A 21426-nucleotide genomic window follows, 5' to 3' on the forward strand; every position below is an offset into this window, starting at 1 on the left:
CATCCAACATCATCCAACACCATCCAACACCATCCAACATCATCCAACACCATCCAACACCATCCAACATCATCCAACACCATCCAACACCATCCAACATCATCCAACACCATCCAACACCATCCAACATCATCCAACACCATCCAACACCATCCAACATCATCCAACATGATCCAACACCATCCAACATCATCAAACATCATCTGACACCATCCAACATCATCCAACACCAACACCATCCAACAAACCACAGAGAAAGCAGAGAGTTCTAAGGTCTGACTCAAACTCCAGATTTAAGTTTTAAGAAGTTGTCTGTGTCGATGGCGTCATGTCTGAGCGGTGACACCCACCTCCAGCGCCGCCTTCTGCACCGTGACTTGACTGTAGACTCGAGCTCCGTCGTCAGGACAGACCGTCTTCAGCTCCTCTTTGTTGAGAGAAAACAGCTGAGCTCCGGTCAGGACGCCGAGGCTGGTGATGGTGCTGCACACAGGAAACACAAGACGGTGAACACACCTGGACAAGTGTCAGGGCTCCAAATCAAAACCTGAACTCTTTAGTGACCTGCGGGAGTCATGTCTGATACTCTACTGTCACTAGATGGTAAATGGTAGATTTTAAAGAGAATGAAACTGCTCAAGTGGAGCTCTGAGTTGAAACTATGATAAAGGATCCAAATTTAATGTTTCACAAACACTAAAATGATAAAAACTTTAATTCTCTTAAATTTGTGCAGGAGAAGTTTGACTTTAAACTTCTCTTCTGTCTTAAAGTTTCACATTGTAACTATGAAATCCTTGACTGTGAAGAACATGTGTGAGTTGAAAGCAGCAGAAGCAGCGAACAGAGACTCACACGGGGCTGAAGCCTTTGGCCTCTAACCAGGCTCTGACATCATCAGGTGACGAGTCGTAGGTGATGTTGACGGACGGGAGGCTGCCGCTGTTGCTGCGAGAGGGAACCTGAAACTTCTTCTGAGCGCTGCGGCCCAGAGTTAGTCTGTGCATCAGCTCGTCCTGGACCTCCTCCATGTTGGATTTCCTGCCTGCACAGAGGACGAGGAGAACTGGTATAAATCCTTCTCACCCATTATAAAAACTAAGACTTTATATAAATGAGAAATAATTGACTCGATAAAGTTTTTCGACTCACGGTTGAAGGGTGCAGGTCTCTGGTTGTTGTGCTCCCTCATGGCGACACTGCCGTTGTCGCTGGACGTGGTGCTGTTCTGGCGGCTGACCGTGCTGCTGCTGCTGGTGGCGGTGGCGGCCGGTTTGGTGGGCTCAGCGGCCGGAGGAGGCAGCGGCGGCGTGGGGAGCCTGGCGGGGGCCGGAGGGGGCGGCGTGGGGGCTGGAGGCATCGGAGTCACCACAGGTTTACTGGGGATGAAGTCGGTCCTTGTGGTCTGCTTCTGACAGGGGACAGGTTTTCATTTACAGTGAAGGAGACAGATACAGCTACTTCCTGTTAGAGACTCTGAACTGAACCTTACACATGTTGTTGTTTTTGTTTACCTCGTTCAACTCGCCCAGTAATTGCTGCCGACGTTAAAAAACAAACATGGTGGTGATGAGACCATGAAACAAATGTTTTATTCACATCACGACAAACTCACTACAAACTTACTGTGATGTCATCGTCTACACCGTTTGAAATTGGTTCGGGATCTACATCATTAAACTCCACACACTGATCACACCCTAGAGAAACACTTAAAGGAACAGTCCTTTAAATTATTCCTGTGTCTCAGCATGAACCAGCTTTAAATTATTATTTTCTCCAAAATATGGGACTGTTCCTTTAAGATCACAGCAAAGAAAACACTTCAGACTAAAAACACTGCAGACTAAAAACACTGTAGACTAAAACACTGCAGAGTGTAGACTAAAAACACTGCAGACTAAAACACTGCAGACTAAAAACACTGCAGACTAAAAACACTGAAGACTAAAACACTGCAGAGTGTAGACTAAAAACACTGCAGACTAAAAACACTGCAGAGTGTAGACTAAAAACACTGCAGACTAAAACACTGCAGACTAAAAACCCTGCAGACTAAAAACACTGAAGACTAAAAACACTGCAGACTAAAACACTGCAGACTAAAAACACTGCAGACTAAAAACACTGAAGACTAAAACACTGCAGACTAAAACACTGTAGACTAAAAACACTGCAGACTAAAAACACTGCAGAGTGTAGACTAAAAACACTGCAGACTAAAACACTGCAGACTAAAAACCCTGCAGACTAAAAACACTGAAGACTAAAAACACTGCAGACTAAAACACTGCAGACTAAAAACACTGCAGACTAAAAACACTGAACACTAAAAACACTGCAGACTAAAACACTGCAGACTAAAAACACTGAACATTAAAAACACTGCAGACTAAAACACTGCAGACTAAAAACACTGCAGAGTGCAGACTAAAACACTGTAAACTAAAACAACTGTAGACTAAAAACACTGGAGACTAACACACTGCAGAGTGTAGACTAAAAACACTGCAGACTAAAAACACTGCAGAGTGTAGACTAAAAACACTGCAGACTAAAACACTGCAGAGTGTAGACTAAAAACACTGCAGACTAAAACACTGTAGACTAAAAACACTGCAGACTAGAAACACTCCCTGTCCTACCTTAAACAACTCAAACTCCTTCTTTGGCATCATGAGCTTTAATCATCAGAAACAGAACCACATGAACACAGATGAGATTTAATGGAAACTGAGACGACATTAAATAAACAACAAACTCCTGGTGAGCTGCAGCCACAGTTAGCATTAGCATTAGCATGATCTGCTGCCTCCTACCTGGATGGTGTGGCTGTAGATGGGCTCTCCACGGCCAGTGATGTCCACAGCTTTGGTTATCTCCAGGATGTTGTTTGGCACGTAGCCGGACGCCCCACAGCCGTTACGAACCTTCCACCACTGCTTCCTGTCGTCCACAACCTGACAGACAAGAGTCAGGGACGATTAGACAGTTAACTGAGGCTCAGTTTGAACTCGAGTTTAGAACTGAATTTACATTTCATCAGTTGCTGCAGAGGGTTTGAGTTAGCAATGTGTTTGCAGCATTTATCACCTGGTTTATACATAAAATATTAGAAAATACAAAATAAAATATGCACATTGTTAAATCTGAAGTATGAAAGAAACAAACAGCTCGTTTACCTCGACGACCTCGTCTTTGAGAACTGACAGCTCCGTGTTGTTTCTTGCCACAAAGTCGTATTTTGATTTGGCAAACTGTTTCATTTGGCCTCTGCTGTCACCATCAAAACTTCTGAAACATGTATATATACAAATATGACTATATCACAGCTCTACTGATTAAGAGCACAAATAATATATGATAAATCAAATCCACAAAATCATCAACAATTTATCAACAACACTCCTAATTAAATAATTTAAACCACAAATAACTAATTTCAGATTCACAATGTACTAAATCTGCACATTCCTCCATGACACCATCCACTGACTCTAATGTTTATTTACAAAAACCAAAAAATAACTTCCACAAATAGATATATACAAACAAAACATACAGTAAACACATTTTATGATAAGTTCCAATTACTAACTAAAGACCAAAATAACTGAGACATTAACTGATATTTGGTATTATTAATATTCCAGCCGTGGAGAAGAGTCCCATCTTTATATCAGATAGAGAAACTGGAAAATGAAGATGTGATTCAGATCTCAAAGATTCAGAGGAATTTAATTTCATGAGAGAATCAGACTCAGTTTGTATCAGCTGTTCACTGAACAGAAAAATCACCAGAGAAAAACAGATGAAAGAGATTATAATAAATAAACAGATCAATGTTAGAAAGAAAAATTACAGAGTTGTTCAGTTCAAAGGAAGATTTTTATAGATATAGAAAATGTCTGATTGAAGTTAATAATGTGAATAAATACTGAAATAAAGTATATACCGAAATGTATTTTATTAAACATATCTGCTTTATTATTATTATTATTGTTTTCATAGTTTTTATCTGTTTCATCTGTTATTGTTTTGACTGTATGAGAGAGTTTACAGACTTAAAATGTTTCAATCCTGGTTCAACTGTTAAAGGCGCTGAAAAGGTCAATATTATTATTATTATTATTATGTATAATTAAATGTTATTTAATTTATGTTCTACAGTATTTGAGACGTAAATAAATGAAAAAATGTATAAATACAGAAATAAGTTAAAGTAGAAATGAAAAAGAAAAAGAAAATAAATAAATGTAAAATTTAAATCAATTTTTGTCCCAATTATCATTATTTTTTTTTAATTTATCTGTTAATTATTTTTCATTTATATTTATTTTTTGATCTCTTAATTTATTGCAGCCTTCATGTGTCTCTGTATTAATGAACAGATGAATGAGTCATATTTGATCCTCCACAGATGAATCAACAGTAAAGTGTGACCAGTTCTCCACGGCGTCCTGACGTGACCTCGGGGTTACCGGTCTACACGGCGGCTGACGGCGTGTTTGAACGCAGCCATGGCCGTGTCCTGATCCAGGATCTGCATTCGTTTGTAGGAGGAGTTGGAGAAGGCGTACCCGTCTGCAGGAGGGAACTTCGGCACCGCCGACGGCTGCACATACAACAATTAATCAATCAATCAATCAGTAACGATCAATAACACACCAGCACACTGATTTAACATGAGGCGGTCCAGATGTGAACCTGGGTCCTGACCTCCTGGGCCAGTCTGATCTTCAGCTCCTCTTGTCTCTGGACCTCGGCGTTGGCGAGACTCTCGGCGAGCTGCGTCAGATCCTGCTCTCGACTCGGAGTCATCGCCGCGACAACCGGAGGCTCCCAGCCGTCAGCAAACCTCAGAGCACAGGGCGGGAAGTAGTGATCCTTCGGCCACTCCAACCTGGAGACCACGCACACGCACACGTGCACACGCACCTTGTGTATCAACTGATACAGTGGGATGTTGTTTCTAGATAAAAGTCTGAAGTCTCTTATGATATTATCTGATCATGTGACGTTGAGCGTTCGACCACCAGGTGGAGCTGTGACACTTTGACCTCCAGTGTTTTTATGTCGTCGTTTTCAGTTCGATGCAGAACACTGGCTTTGTTTTCTGTAGTCTCCACTGTGTGTGTGTGTGTGTGTGTGTGTGTGTGTGTGTGTGTGTGTGTGTGTGTGTGTATGTGCGTGTGGTCTCACCTGCATTTGGTCCACCCGTCTCCCAGGGCAACCCACAGGTGTCTCTCTTCTGCTGTTCCTGAGGAGTGGAGGAAATCAATGGCGTCCTTGGTGAGCAGAGGAACCACGACGCTGCGTGCCAGATCCACGCTGCCGGAGGCCTGGATCACCTGAGGACAGGTGAGTCAGACATGTGTGAATGTTCATGCACCTGTGGAGGATCAGACATTCTTCAGGAACAAAGTACTGAATGTGGAGATGAGAGTGAACTGCGTCTGACCATCCTGAGAGGATTGAAGAGGAAGTGAACCAGATCCACAGCGCTGGGGTTCTGGATGTGGTCCTTCAGCTTCCCCTGTGGATCAGATCAGATCAGACCGGATCAGACCGGATCAGATACAGTCAAATATGAGGAAAATAAGCACAAAGTATAAACACATCTGTCACCAGGTGATGAGGATGATGAAGATGCTCGTACCAGCTGGTTGAAGGCGTGTTTGAACTTCTGCAGACAGTCGACAAACTCCTCCTCAGTGGGAGGTCTGGAGCGCAGGGTGAGGACGCCCTCTGGTGGACAGACATCACAGACACGTCACATGTTGATGTGTTTTTGTTTGTATGTTTACAGTATGTTCACTCTGCTTTCCTTGTGTTTCACTTATTCTGTATATTTATTTTACTTGCTTTGATTCATTTTAAAATGTCCTGTGTGCAGCACTTTGTTCAAGCTTTGTCTCAGCGCTTTTATTTCATCTTAATCAGAGTCTGAGGCTGAGAATTTAATTCAGGGGAAAAAGTCTGAAGTGGAAAAGAGAGTGATGGAAATGTTTTTGAAATAAAACTAAATTAATGAAACAGAAGTAAATAAATTAATGCAAAAATGATTTAATTATGCAGGAAGTTCCAAGTTTATGACAAGAGACTGATAATACTTAAACCTGCAGAACACTGGATTACAAAAATAAAAAATAAAAATAAAATAAATATGAATAATAATAATAATAATAATAATAATAATAATAATTGCTTACATGCACAAGAAACTACGTTTTTCAGTTTCAGCTTTAAGTTTTAAAAAGATTATGTGACGACTGAAAATAACAGATTGAATAAGTTTAATGATGATCGTGTTTCTGAGCAGCAGCAGAAACATTCAGACAAACACTGAGTTTCATTTATAACTGAGTCAGTGTGAGTTCATCATGTTATTTATGTATAAATAAATAAATAACACTTACAAACACTAGGAGGCAGCTCAGATTCACAGAACATCTGTTGTGACCTGAACGCAGCATCAGTGTTTATTTATATTCTGTATATTAAACCTGTTTCTGTCTGATCTGTAAATGTCACATTACATGAAGGTTTTAGATGTGGATCTACAGTTGGTGGAAATTATCATGGAGAAGTGAAAGAAACCGGAATTAAAAAAGAACCACAGTGACCCGTTCAGACCGGTTCAGACTCTTTCTGATCAGAGGTCAGCTGAGGTGAAACCAGGACCCGTCCTCACCTCCAGGACCTTTCTTCTTGCCTTTCTTGGTCTTCTTCCTCCTGGAGAGCTCGTTAAAAGCCTCGGCAGCTTTTTGAAGTTTGGTGACAAAGGACTCGATGTCGTCCAGGATGTGGTTCAGGATTTGCTGTAAAAACAAAATAAACCTGTGATGAATCATAAGGAACCTGTTCTCCAGAGGTTTTAATGTTTTCACATTCAGCTTTGTCCTGAACGTGACATTTATTCAGACTGATTTAATTATTAAACCTGAACTAACAGAGCAGAGCTCAGCTCTCCCTCCTCCTCATACTTTCCTTTATGTAAGCAGATTTTTCTTCCCAACTCTGATTACACTGAAATAAAACGACATTCTTCAATCAGCTTAAATCTTGTGTCTATTGTCCTGTGAACTGCAGTGACCTCAGATTTAAACACAGGCTGCAGCAGCTGCTCTCAGATCAGCCAAACTCACCACGTCTCTGTCCACCCGAGCTGCTGTCATCTCCACCAGCCCGTCCTCCTCCGAGACCTGACGCTGCTTCTCGTCTGACGACAGAAATGCAGAAAATATACATTATTATTATATTATTACGTAATAATTATACAATATTATTATTATACTACACTATATTTACACTTTGATATTTATTATATCATATTGTAATTGTAAAACCCCAAAATATTTAATTACATTATAAATATTAATGGAATTTTAAATGCAATATGTAATTTATATAATTAGGTAAAATAATATATTTTTTCAATTATATCAGGCTAAACTGAATAATTTTAACATTTAGCATATTAGCATGCTAACATGCTAATATGTGATAGGTTAAAGAAACTGGTTGGTGAATGGAGAATTTTAATCTTTAAACTAAAACTGAATTTTTTAATGTTTCAGGCTGAAGCAGCAGAGGCTCAGATTTACCATCCTCCAATAAAATAACATAAAACTGCACAACAAACATTCTTGTAAAAAATACTGTCACACACTCACAAAAACCTTCACGGGCAGAAACTGATCAGTGATCAGAATTTAAATTCATCATAACTTTAAGTTATAAAAGTAAAAAGGTTCAAATAAATCCTGTTTATTTCAAAACTAGTTTTAATGCTTTGAATTTTATTTAATCCAAGTTTAACACCATGTTTTTTTAATGTCCAGCAGTTTTTCTTGTTTCCAGTAGACACTTATATGCTCCTCCCAGAAAGTGACATCACTCACAGTCTTGCTGCTCATTGGTCCAGGCCGACCAGGCGGCCACTCGGCTCTTTACGTCCACCTGATTGGACGTTGCTGGGGGCTCGGGGGCGGGAGCAGGAGGAGGTGGGGGGATGATCCCGTCGCTCTTCAGGATCATCCTGCAGACAGGTGGACAGGTGGACAACCAATCAGCTGTCAGCATGAGGAACAGTGTTTAATAATAATGATCAGTTCTTACTTCAGAGTCTCTGGTCTCTTCTTCACTTTCCCTCCTTTGGCATCGGTCATGGCACTGTCTATGTCTGCGTGGATCAGATTCGCCTGATGGAGTCAACACACAGAGGTCAGAGGTCAGAGGTCAGCATAACAAACAGTAAAACCCTTTCAGACATGAAATCTGGAACATTTCTGGCTTCATTCATCTGGTTTCAAACAAAAGTAATGGAATATTTATGACACAGAAACATTTCTATATGAATCCCTGTTACAATCAGTCCTGGTGAACCACAGGGCTCTGCTCTTGGTCCTTTAACATTTACAATAAAACAAAGGACTATTTTCAATATTGATCGATCTTTAATAGTTTGGTAGATGTATAAATGTATTACTTTATTTCATTTGTTCATTATTTGTCACAGAGTTCTGGTTCAGACGTTGACCTGTAGACCTGGACAGGGATCAGGTGACAGACTCTGATACCTGGACTCAACATTCAATCAGCTTGAATGTCACTTTATGAGGAGCCAATCAGAGGCGGCTCACCTTGATGTCGTCACACTGGAACAGGTGGAGGTCTGGTTTGGTCTGACCCGACTCCTTACACACTAGAGCCAGGATGGAGTCGTAGCTGCAGGCGTTCATCACGGCCTGGCAGTGCTGGATCGTCCCGATGGGGAAGTTCTCCATCTCGTTCTGAAAGAACAAGAGATGGGACGCGTCACACAGAAATCCACTCACCTGTCTGAAAGTAAACCCACAGGTGAGTCTCACCTTGGTCTCCTGGTCGATGAGGCTGATGCTCTTCTCCTCCACCTGCAGCAGCATCTCCTGAGTCCAGACTTTCCCTTTAGCGTCCAGCAGACGGAGACGTCTGATTCCGTCGTCCACGGTGATCATCCCGTCTTTCCGGTCCAACACGAACGTGGTCAGGTGCTGAACAGGAAACAGGAATAAAGCATCTAATTAATTAATAACTAATTGTGAAATAAATAATCTTTAATACATTTGTTTACAAATCAATTTATCAATCTATTCCAAAAAAGGCTGAATTAAAAGTGTTTCATTGTTCAATTATTATCAATTATTAGATTTTTTTTTTAATAAAAAGAATAATTGTAAAAAATGATTTCCAATTGAAAAATGAATCCATTAATAAATAGTTCAAATTAAAATAACAAGATAAATGTCTCCAAGACCCCGCCGTGTCCCGACCAATCAGATTTTACTTTGGCTTGTTACTAGGTAAAAAACATGTCAGGGAGCTCTGTGATTGGTGGTCGTTTTATGACATAGTTACATTTATGTAAACGATGATGTTTTGGAGAAACATTAAAATTGACCAATAAGATACATATATAACCTGCATCTGATCGTCTCAGCACTGATACACAAACATATATAAATAACTGAGATACTTCATCATATGTATTAAATCTGCCATTATGTAGTTAATTACTAATAATTCATTAATGTTAAAGTCACATCATATGTCACGGTCTCACCTCTACGTGATACTGCGACGTGTCCGTCAGACTGTTGATGCTGTTCTTGGTGTAATGTTTTCTTTGTTCTGATGAAAACAGCACAGCAGTTAATAAACTCTTCATCACGCTGCTTCATCCTCTTCATCAGTCACGTTGTGGTTTACACTGACGCTGTAGGTCCAGATCAATAAACCACGTCCCACCAGGAATCTGTTATTCTCTGTCACAATAATTCATTTAAACCTGTTTAAGTTTACAGACGTTTGATGAGTTAAGTGATGATTGATTGATTGATTGATTGATTGATTGATTGATTGATTGAAGAGTCAAACATCCTCCTGGAGGGACTGAAACTGAAACTGATCAGGAACATTCATGTTTCACAGGGAGCGACTCGGAGGAAAAACACAAAACAAGATGAATTTAAGTGAACAGAAAAGCCGCTCTGCAAACTTAAATTCAACATTATATAAAATCTTAATTTTAAAGTTCAACTTCGACAAAACTCATTTGTTTCTGGTGATAAACAGGAACTTTATTATTGGAGAAATATGAGGAACTTTCCTTTAATCTGTCGGCTCAGAGTCAAACTGTAGGTTTGTTTCCACTCCGAGTTTCTATTGTTTGATCTTCATGTTTTTATTGTAGAAAGACACTTTGTGGGGCTGATAGGGATCATTCATAGTTAATAATAATTAAGAATAATTAAGAAGAAGAAGAATAAATAAAAACCTTTAGTATCTAAACTGACTCACACACGAGTTTCAGTCTGAGTTGGACTTTAAATGAAACACTGGGTTCTGCTCTGCAGGGTTCTGGTCTCCGGGGTTCTGGTTTGTGGGGCAGTTGGTTGGTCAGGTGGTCTGGACTGGGGAGGCGGGGGGGCAGCAGGTGGATGCAGGTGTGTGTGTGGGAGGAGTTTTCATCCATCGGACACAGACAACTTGAACTTACTGAGACTTTGTGAAAAAAAGCTGTGACTCCATTTGTCCGAGGAAACATTAAAGTGACCTGTGATCAGAGCCGCTGGTTAAAGTTCAGTTTGTTCATGTGTTTCAGCTTTAATGAGACAAATTAACTGGATCAATCTGAAGATTTAAAACTTTGACATAAATGAGGTTGTTTAGTTTTATTCAATTTAATCCTCCACATTTTTAACAGTGAACCTGAACTTTGGTGCCATGGTGTACACACACACACACACACACACACAAACACACACAAACACACACATGCACGCACGCACACACACACACAAACACACACACGCACGCACGCGCGCACGCACACACGCACACACGCAGACACACACACACTCACACACACACACACACACACACACACGACCACTGTGGTTGATACTGGTGCAAATATTTTCTTTTATTTAATTTTCTTTATTTTTTAATGATTATTTTATTTTGCAGTAACAATGTTTCTGAGAAAAGTTAAATTATTAAAAAATGAATAATTGACTAAATATTATTGAAGTAGTGAGACTCATTAGTCCAGTATCAGTATCAGTATCAGTATCCGTTCACACAAAGGTCAAACCTTAAAGAAAACTCTTTGACCAACTGGGTCTTATTTTGGTAAATCTGGACATTCACTGCTGTCAGATTTATATCCACATATACACATATATATACATATATATACACATATATATATATATATATATATATATATATGTATGTATGTACGTGTGTGTGTATGTGCGAGAGTAATAACATTTAATTTAAAGACTGAACTCAGATCAGTTTCAACACAGATTCAAACTGATTTAAAAACATCTGAACAAGAATCTGATGTCCAAAGAGCAAAGAAAAACCCAGCTGTTCTCACACACACACACACACACACACACACACACACACACACACACACACACACACACACACAGCTCACTGTGACTTTTCTTTTTCTGTTTGGAGGACGAGCGGAGGAAATAAATTTCCTCTGATCCTGTTCACGAGGAGAAACCAGATCACAGTTAGACTCCGTGAACTCTGATGGTCATTGGTCAGATGTTTCCCGCCGAAAACCGTCTGTTGGTTATTTAGTGGTCTAACAGACCAGATCCAGGTCTGAGGACTGTGATTACAGCTTCAAACCAACAAACTGGAACAAGTTACCAAACTTAAACTGTGTGTGATAGGAAGTCATTTATATTCGTGTGTTTCTTATCGTTAATACACTGAATGAAAATAAGTCCTGGACTTTGTGTTTCTTATGTTCAACATTTTGCAGAAGTGTGAGCTGATTACCTGAGAATAAAGAATAATAACATTCTGTTTAACCCCTTACACACTGTTCAGGTCAACTTTGACCTGTTCTGACATTTAACAGCAGTAAAAATACCATAAATGTCTTTTAGCCTGAATGTGGGTCAGGAGATGATGAAGGTACCTGAGCTGCCACTTCACTGACTGAGGTCATGGCAGCAGACAGACGGAGCAGTAGATGAAAACCTAAAGATACTCTCTCCCTGCTCCGACACATTAATGAAGGATTAATCCTCCATGTTTTAATGTCAGAGAGGCTGTTGATACTTTCTACATAGATCTGTAGTTCTAGACTCACTACAGACTCTTATCATGAGGGAGCTCTTACTGTGAAGGCAGAGACATGAACAGTGTGTGAGGGTTAATAGCTGTATTATAATGTTTTACACAGTTTAATAAACTGATGATTTTTGTGTGTTTGCAGCTGGTTTTATAATGACACCGACCCACATCTGATGACTCTATCAAAATAAAAGCTGGACTCACCGTACAGAGCTTTGGCACTGGACTTGGCTTTAGTTGTCGGAGGCTCAGGAGACTCAGAGTCGTGGCCACTTCAACACAAACACACAGAGACAAACATTTATTAATATTCATTATTGATTAATCTTCTGCTCATTTCTCCAGTTTCATCTTTTAGTTTATAAAATGTCAGAAAATGGTTAAACAGTGACACTTTCACACGTTCACTCTGTTCTGACTGATGACGACATGAAAGATGAATGAGTGAACGACAGACTGTAAACGCTGAAAAGTGACTGATCAGTTCTCTTCATTATTTAAAGCCGCAGAGGAAACCGCTCACATCAGAGGAGTCACATGACCTGACGGTGTCACATGACACGGCTCATTGGTGCAGCTCTGACCTGACGTTTCTGAACACAACTTCATTTAAACACGTTTCTCCAGAGATTTCAGAAACTCTTAAACTTTAAATCTTTGGTTTTAAATGCGCCAGATACAAAAAGATACACAACAAAATATCCTCGTCAAATCCAACAAGAAAACATTTCATATTAACGTCATTATTTAAAGTTGTGTAACTCTCCTGCAGCAGCTTTATGTTTTGGGAGAAGGGGAAAGTTATATGTAAGAAATATCCAAAACACTGTGGAAAAGTGATGTGCAGTGTCAAAATCAATAAAGATAAGTGATAAATAAGAGAAAAACACGTGTGGTTCTGATGTTCACGATGTTTTTTCCTTTTATTTTCACCTGCTGCTGTTTTTCATTCTGACCTCGTGTTTAAACGGAGGCGGTTCTTCTTATTTATTCTTGTATCGCAGCTGAAGTTGAACCAGCCACAGATCAAACGTCTGTGTGGGTCATTGACCAGCTGCTGGATCAGATCCTGGATCAGATCCTGGATCAGCTCCTCTCTGGTCCACTGACCTGATTGTGTGCAGCCTGAAGCCACATTGACTTTGGGAAATCATCAGAGGCGATTAAATGAGAGGATCAATGAGTGTCAGGAGGAGGGGAGGTCAGGTTTCACTGGGTCACAGAGTCTGTTCAGAACCAAAGTCTGGACTCAGAGACTTAGACCTGAACCCAGACTACATTCTTTACTTCAGGTCCAGCTCCTGGGGGAGACAGACCCCCCTCCACCTCAGAGTGAAGCTGCTTCTTAAATGACACTTGTCATTAAATATTAATTTAAGGCTTTCTTACTTAGAAACTGAGCTGCAACAGTATTTATCAGTCAGACTCAGGTGTAGCTTTACACCTGTCATCACCTGACCGAGACGTCACCTTCAAATTACTTTATTTCAAACAGAAAAACTTTAACATAAACCAGGGCAGTGACTCTTTCATTTGACTTTTAATTTGAAAAACTAAATCCATAAAACCACCTTCATTTGAAATCTAAAGGTTCATGATTTCCTCCTTAATTCAATTAAATCCATTAAAGACATAATGTAATGTAATTATAATAATTAATATAATTATAATAAAATATAACAATTAATTTAATTAAAGATGATTTAGATGTTATTAAATTGTTATTAAACTGATTTCTAAGGGGTTTCCTGCAGGTATTAGGATTTTTCAGGGGCTAAATATCTTGGAAATGTACAAAATAATGTCCCAGGTGACCCTTTAATCTGTGCCTTAATTTAATGAATTATAATATATGAGTGATTTTAATGTGTTTAAACCATCTCTGACTGAAAATCTGAACTTCAATATTCAGTTAATGTGAAAACAAGTGGACCAAATACCTTGATGACATCACTAATGATGTCACTGATGACTAATCAACTTAAGGTAAACGAGGATGAACATGAGACACTGACTTGAGATGTGAACTGTAGGAGCTGAAGATGCCGGAGGCGAGAGCTGGAGCTTCATATCCGTTCATGCTGCTTCACAGTGGACCGTCAGCTGGAAGAGAGCATCATCATCATCATCATCATCATCATCATCATCATCACCATCATCTTCATCATCTTCATTATCATCATCTTCATCATCATCATCATCATCATCATCTTCATTATCATCATCATCATCATCACCATCATCATCACCATCATCATCATCATCATCTTCATCATCATCATCTTCATCATCATCATCATCATCATCATCATCATCATCATCATTATCATCATCATCATCTTCATCATCATCTTCATTATCATCATCTTCATCATCATCATCATCATCTTCATTATCATCATCATCATCACCATCATCATCACCATCATCACCATCATCATCACCATCACCATCATCACCATCATCATCACCATCATCATCATCATCATCATCTTGATTATCATCATCATCATCATCATCTTCATCATCATCATCATCATCTTCATTTTCATTATCATCATCATCATCATCATCATTTTCACCATCATCTTCATTATCATCATCATCATCTTCATCATCATCATCATCACCATCATCATCATCATCATTATCATCATCATCATCTTCATCATCATCTTCATTATCATCATCATCATCTTCATTATCATCATCATCATCTTCATTATCATCATCATCATCTTCATTATCATCATCATAATCTTCATTATCATCATCTTCATCATCATCTTCATCATCATCATCTTCATCATCATCATCATCTTCATTATCATCATCATCACCATCATCATCACCATCATCTTCATTATCATCATCATCACCATCATCATCACCATCATCATCATCACCATCATCATCATCATCATCATCATCACCATCATCATCATCATCATCACCATCATCATCATCATCACCATCATCATCATCATCATCATCATCACCATCCTCATCATCATCATCACCATCATCATCACCATCATCATCATCATCATCACCATCATCATCATCATCACCATCATCATCATCACCATCATCATCATCATCACCATCCTCATCATCATCACCATCCTCATCATCATCACCATCATCATCATCATCATCACCATCATCATCATCCTCATCATCACCATCATCATCATCACCATCATCAACATCATCATCACCATCATCATCACCATCATCATCACCACCATCATCACCATCATCTTCATCATCATCCTCATCATCATCACCATCATCATCCCCATCACCATTATCATCATCACCATCATCACCATCATCTTCATCATCATCACCATCCTCATCATCATCCTCATCACCATCATCATCACCATCATCATCATCTTCATCATCACCATCATCCTCATCATCATCATCATTATCACCATCATCATCACCATCATCATCATCCTCATCACCATCACCATCATCATCACCATCATCATCCTCATCACCATCATCACCATCATAATCATCATCACCATCATTGTCATCACCATCATCTTCATCATCACCACCATCATCATCATCATCATCATCATCCTCATCACCATCATCATCCCCATCACCATTATCATCACCACCATCATCATCATCATCATCATCATCACCATCATCACCATCATCACCATCATCATCATCAGTTCAGTTTAATTAAGTTTAATTTAATTTAGTTTAGTTTTAGTTTAGTTGAGTCAGTGTTTTCAGTCTCTGATCTTCAGAGCACATCGACCTTTCAGCCTCATCAATATCACAGTGATCAGTGATCGATCAATCACCATCTGTATCAGACCAGGATCCACCTGACGCAGTCTTTATGAAATCACATTTCATCTTTTGATTTTAATAAATTAGAATTTTTTTTTTGATAAACACGTTTTCACTTTATGGATGATTGATTATAGATTGATGGGTAAAATTGCAGTGGCTGGAAATTGTCCAAGACATTTTCATCATGGAAAAGAGAGAATGTTTAAAAAGAACTGGGAATGAGACACAACACAGAGTAAATTAAAGTCCAATTAAAATGAGGACTGAAATATTTCCAGACGACTCCAGTTTTATTTCCTTCTGTATTTTTGTATCTGAACATGTTTTACTGTAGTTCCAGTAAATCCTGACTGTGTGGAAATCAAACATGAGGAATCAGGACACTGAGTTCTTCTTCAGATACTCAGATCAGGGTCAAAGGTCGTTGTCATCTCTGCCTCGTTAACAGATCATTAAACGTCTGAGCAGCAGCAGAGAAATGAAAAGAGCAGCAACAAAAGAGGCTGAGAGCTGATCCAGGAGCAGCTCAGAGTCACACACGTGTGATTACTTTTCCCAGGACTCCATGTTTTATTCAGCCGGGACTCCATCTTGGACCCGGTATCCATGACGACGACACTGCAGTGACAACCTGTGAGGCGACGCTCAGGGAGCAAGAAGCTCAGGCTAGTTACTGTCTGAGCAGGAACTGGGTCTGACAAAAACCACCAGAATCAGCAGAACAGCTATTTCACAAACATCTGGATTAACAATAAACATCTGTCAAATTCTGATTCAGCTGCAGTCGAACAGTTCACACCATGAATTACTGATAATCGATTAATAAACGCTGCTCCCAGCTCGTCACGTGTCAGCACTCGCTCTTCTTCTCTGCTGTAAATCTTTCTAAACTTTAATCTGCAGCGAGACAGTGAGTCTGACGTTTCCTCCCAGCTGACCTTTCAAAATAAAACACAGCCCGTCCGACCCAGTCAACTGCCTTTGTCCTGCTGACGCGCACACACACACACACACACACACACACACACTGACTGCAGAGGTCAAAGGTCACACCTATAGATGTCCCATGAGTCACAGAGAGATCCGCTCTCACCTGTCTCACCTGTACAGTACACTTCCTGATTGACAGCACAGGAAGAGAAACACTTCCTGGATTTATCTGATGATAACACACAGTCCAACAGGAAGTGTCTCCTCCGACTACTCCCACTCTGATAACATCCTATTATCTTATCATATAACCATCATCAGTGTCTCCTGCTCACAGACTGTGATATCTGATTCCTGATCCACACGGTACCTCAGCCTGTTACAGCTGTGACATCACTGCTCTCTGTCCAGGTAGATAAAATCACAGTTTCCTCTCAGGTTAATTTTACATTAGAACTTTATTTCACTCTTCAAACTAACCAGAAGCTTCTCTGTGCGGCTGGGTCTACTGTCTGCAGGCGAGGCGTTTAGGGAACATCGGTAAATTGTAGTGTCTACCAATAGCCTGTAAGTGTAAGTATCTGTATAAAGTAACGTCTACCGGTTTGCAAGTGAGGTGTTTAGGGGACATCTGTAAATTGTAAGTACAGATAATCCTGTTACACTCTCCCCCTCTAATCTCCATGAGTCTCTGTCACACACCTAGCCACCACAGGTAAACTCTCACCCTGTATAATGTATATTTGTGTCCATGGGATGCATCACAAATTCACATACTGAGGCTCATGAACAGCACACACTGTAAATTCCCATGTAACTGAAGGACAGTGAATCTCACATTTACACAGGAGCCTCTGAAGGACCATGTGCAGGTAAATCTATACACATTTGCAACTGCACTTCAACGAAATGTCAGTTGCCATGACAACACCAAACAGCTGACTGTGTGTTTGTGTGACAACCGCATTCCCACTGAGACGGGCTGTGAGGCGTTTCCATGGTAACACAGACCTCCACCATCTGCGGCGAGCTGCTTCACATTCAGCTCAGAGCGTGAAACACGACGTGTGTTTACTCTGCCCGGCTGACACAGATAAGACAGGTGGAGTCATGTGACCTCTGATGTCATCCAGATCAAACACAGCAGAGGACAAACAGAACACACACCGACGCCGATTAACGTCTGTTCACAAACACACTGTGAACTTTTACTTTTCTGAAGGGACATTCATTAACTCAGTGTTTTCTCAGTGAATCATTTGCTCTGTGAAACTTCGTCTGATATAAAACTCTGCAGCTAAAAGTCACTTCATCAAACCTGTTCTTTTGTCAATTCACTAAAATCTAAGACCAATAAAAGCAACAAATCTTCAGGTTTAAGAAGTGAGAAACAAAATGTTTGATGTTTCCTTTAAAACTGTTTGTACATGTATCAGAACAGCTGCTCATTCATTTACGACTTTTTAAATCTGATTTTAAGGAAAAACGATTGAACAAGGAAACAAGGACACACCCACTCACATCCTGAATCGAAGGCTCCAAATAAAGCACATGTCACACCTGTGTATACCCACCTATGAGTCACACAGAAGCAGGCCCACCTGACCAGGTAAGAGCCCATGTGACCACAGCGCCCTGCGTTAACAGAGGAAGGTGTGGTGATGGTAAACACACACTGATCACTGTTTCTGTTCCCTCCAGGTGAGCTGGTATTAATGGAGCTGCAGGTGAAGTCTCTCTGCTTCCTGGTTCAATCATTTGTTTTTGAGATGAAACACTTTGTTTAATCAAATCACAGTAAAGTCACAGACTCACAAACGGTCTGAGTGTTTCATGTTTAATCAAACAGGTGAGGCTAAATATACCTGTTAAAGTCTAACTGCAGCTCAAACAAACTGTTAATGAGTCACCAGAGGAACTGATGTGAACACAACAACCGACGGCCAGAGAACGCATCACTCCTCAGACCACGTCACACCTGGATTTCATAATAAAATACACATTGTTAAATTAAGTTACAGTGAATGTGAAATGTTGTAACGTCTGTCTGAGCTTCAGTATCTGAGACAAAGCAGCAGAGTCTCTGTCAGTGTCCGACAGAGGAAAGTAAAGAGGATTGATAAGAAGATTTACATCCATGTGGTCCACACACACACACACACACACACACACACACACACACACACACACACACACACACACCTAATCCCTACTTTCCTCCTCCTGAATAAAGGCTACTGGGAAACGTCGTGTAAGACTGAACCATCAACATGTTTCTAGGAGATTTATGGCTTTAAATACAAACATACAAAAGCACCAAATATAGAATATAGAAGAGATAAATGTTTATTGTCCAAAAAAAGTAACATAAAAAAGTCTGATTCTTCAGTAGGTTAAACAGATATGAACATTATATTTAAAGCTCATGTTCAGACTGAGTCCTGATTGGTTGAAATGACTCATGTCCTCCAGTGACCTGTTTCTCTAAAGTTAAAAAGTGCAGCATCATAATAAGTTTACAGGTTTGATTTATTCTCTGTAGCTAAGCTAACGTTGCTAATGTTGTTCCTTCAGTTGTTTTTGTTTTGTCACGTTGGGGCGGCCATGTTGGATGCTGACTGACTCTGGTGCTTCCTGCAGTAGCTGCTACATGGACGTGTCGCTGCAGCTGTGGACGTGATGAACATGCAGGAGTGTTAACTCTGCGGTCGACGTTGTGAGAGGATTTTCATGTTGTCGACTCTTTTGATGCAACGCTATGCAATTTTTTTTTATCAACTCTGACCTCAGACTGATCCCCTGTTCCACTGGCTAAAAATGAAAGATCATTTAAAAATGATTTTTAATCTGAGCACTGTGACTTGCTTGTTTCACATAATGAACAGTTTAAAGGGTGGAGTCCACTTCTGGTCCGCTCAGACCCGCAGGTCTAACAGAGTCTGGCGTTGGTGGACTGTGGAAACCTTCCTGTGGTTCTGGTTTAATGATAGTGTGAAACGTGACTGTGTTAATGAGTGAGATAATGAGAGCAGCCTCTGTGTGTGTGGATTGATTAATTGTCTCTGATTCCCCGACAAGATCGAGGCCACGCGTCTCTGCTGGGACCTGGTTCTCATTTATCTCACTGTAACCTACATACTGGATCAGCTCTACTGTAGACCCTCTGAGACCAGTACAGACCCTCTGAGACCAGTACAGATCCTGTTTCCTGTCTTTATGCTAAGCTAGGCTAACAGTGTCCCCTGCTTCCTGTCTTTATGCTAAGCTAGGCTAACAGTCTCCCCTGCTTCCTGTCTTTATGCTAAGCTAGGCTAACAGTCTCCCTTGCTTCCTGTCTTCATGCTAAGCTAGGTTAGCCACAGAGATGTGGAGCAGGTTTCCCTCCTGCAGCATGTTGGTGAGATCTGTTGAGCGTCCGATGATAAAGAGCGATCAGGTCGGTTACAGCTGCTGACAGTTTGATTAATTCAGATTACAGTGGGAGCTCCATCACCTCCGGCTGTGTTTAATCCATCCACTGACTCTGGTTATTGACTTTAATCCTGCTGCTCTGACACTGGACTCAGCAGCACATGTTCACGATGTGACCTGATCTCAGACTGAAACTACAAACTGTTTCTGCTCCGTGTTTCAGCCGCTCTCTGAGAGGCAGCGACGGAGCGACGGCTCGTTAACACAGGCTAATAATAATAATCCAGAATAATCCTCAAACTGCTGAGGGTCGAGAAACGGCCTCTTTAATTCCCCTGTGACGAAACTCCTGTGATACAGAGGGAGGATTTCATCATCACAAAGAACTGGAGGCGACTGAGAAATGACTGATGTTAGTGATTTAAACTAAACAGATGATATTATACCAGTTAAAGCAAAGGTGTAAATAACATATAAATAAATAAATATAACACTGATCACATTCAAACCTTTACTTTAAAAACATAAATCAGAAGATAAAATTCACTCACTCACTGAGTCACAGCCACTTCTGAGAAACGTTGATTATAAAATCAGGAATTAATCTAATTTCATTTTTATTCCCATGTCAGCTTTCATCACCACAGGAACAAAACAAACTCAAGCTGTGACATATGTTGGCTTTATGTTTGATGTGCAATATTCCTTTCATTATTTTATTGGTTTTACCCATTCATTAAATTAAAGTATCTGATCGTCAGTTTCAGTCTTTACTCTGATGAACACTAACTTCCTGTTTTTAAAAACCTACGGTACACACACACACACACACACACACACACACACACACACACACACACACACACACACACACACACAGTTTACGACACAGTCACTTCAGGAAAACTAAAAAATAACTCCGTCCAGTCTGGAGCTGGACGACGGGACGGAAACCAGCCGACGTGACACAGAGGTCGTCCTTTATGACATCACTGATGATGATTCTGATCACCTGCATCAACAGGTGAACACCTGAGAGAAAATCTGAGCTGATAAATAAGTTTCAGTCTTTATCTCTGAGCAATGAACTTAGAAGCAGCTACAGCT

At 40.2% G+C, this 21426-nt stretch overlaps 1 protein-coding gene across 5 annotated transcripts in view; it reads right to left on the reverse strand.

Moving 5' to 3' along the window:
- The window catches only part of eps8a (EGFR pathway substrate 8a, signaling adaptor), a 34349-nt gene that overhangs the window by 6021 nt on the left and 6902 nt on the right, over positions 1-21426 (reverse strand). For 2 of the 5 annotated variants that reach the window (XM_023407609.2, XM_087174341.1), the window contains exons 2-20: positions 14166-14253; positions 12355-12422; positions 9605-9672; positions 8874-9035; positions 8646-8795; positions 8122-8204; positions 7905-8041; positions 7149-7222; positions 6695-6821; positions 5660-5748; positions 5462-5536; positions 5203-5351; positions 4720-4903; positions 4482-4615; positions 3183-3294; positions 2820-2960; positions 1153-1411; positions 856-1045; positions 351-483 (exon numbers count right to left, since the gene is read on the reverse strand). In XM_023407609.2, the coding sequence (XP_023263377.1) occupies positions 351-483; positions 856-1045; positions 1153-1411; positions 2820-2960; positions 3183-3294; positions 4482-4615; positions 4720-4903; positions 5203-5351; positions 5462-5536; positions 5660-5748; positions 6695-6821; positions 7149-7222; positions 7905-8041; positions 8122-8204; positions 8646-8795; positions 8874-9035; positions 9605-9672; positions 12355-12422; positions 14166-14230 (2400 nt within the window). In that variant the 5' untranslated portion in view covers positions 14231-14253. Of the gene's footprint in view, positions 1-350; positions 484-855; positions 1046-1152; positions 1412-2819; positions 2961-3182; positions 3295-4481; positions 4616-4719; positions 4904-5202; positions 5352-5461; positions 5537-5659; positions 5749-6694; positions 6822-7148; positions 7223-7904; positions 8042-8121; positions 8205-8645; positions 8796-8873; positions 9036-9604; positions 9673-12354; positions 12423-14165; positions 14254-18482; positions 18734-21426 lie in introns of those variants that run through there. The other 3 variants (XM_087174342.1, XM_087174343.1, XM_087174344.1) reach the window with 3 other exon arrangements.

This window comes from Seriola lalandi, unplaced genomic scaffold (assembly GCF_002814215.2).
Source record: "Seriola lalandi dorsalis isolate HSWRI2012SDOR001 ecotype SW California unplaced genomic scaffold, Sedor1 jcf7180002054340, whole genome shotgun sequence".
Classification (NCBI taxonomy): Eukaryota; Metazoa; Chordata; class Actinopteri; order Carangiformes; family Carangidae; genus Seriola; species Seriola lalandi.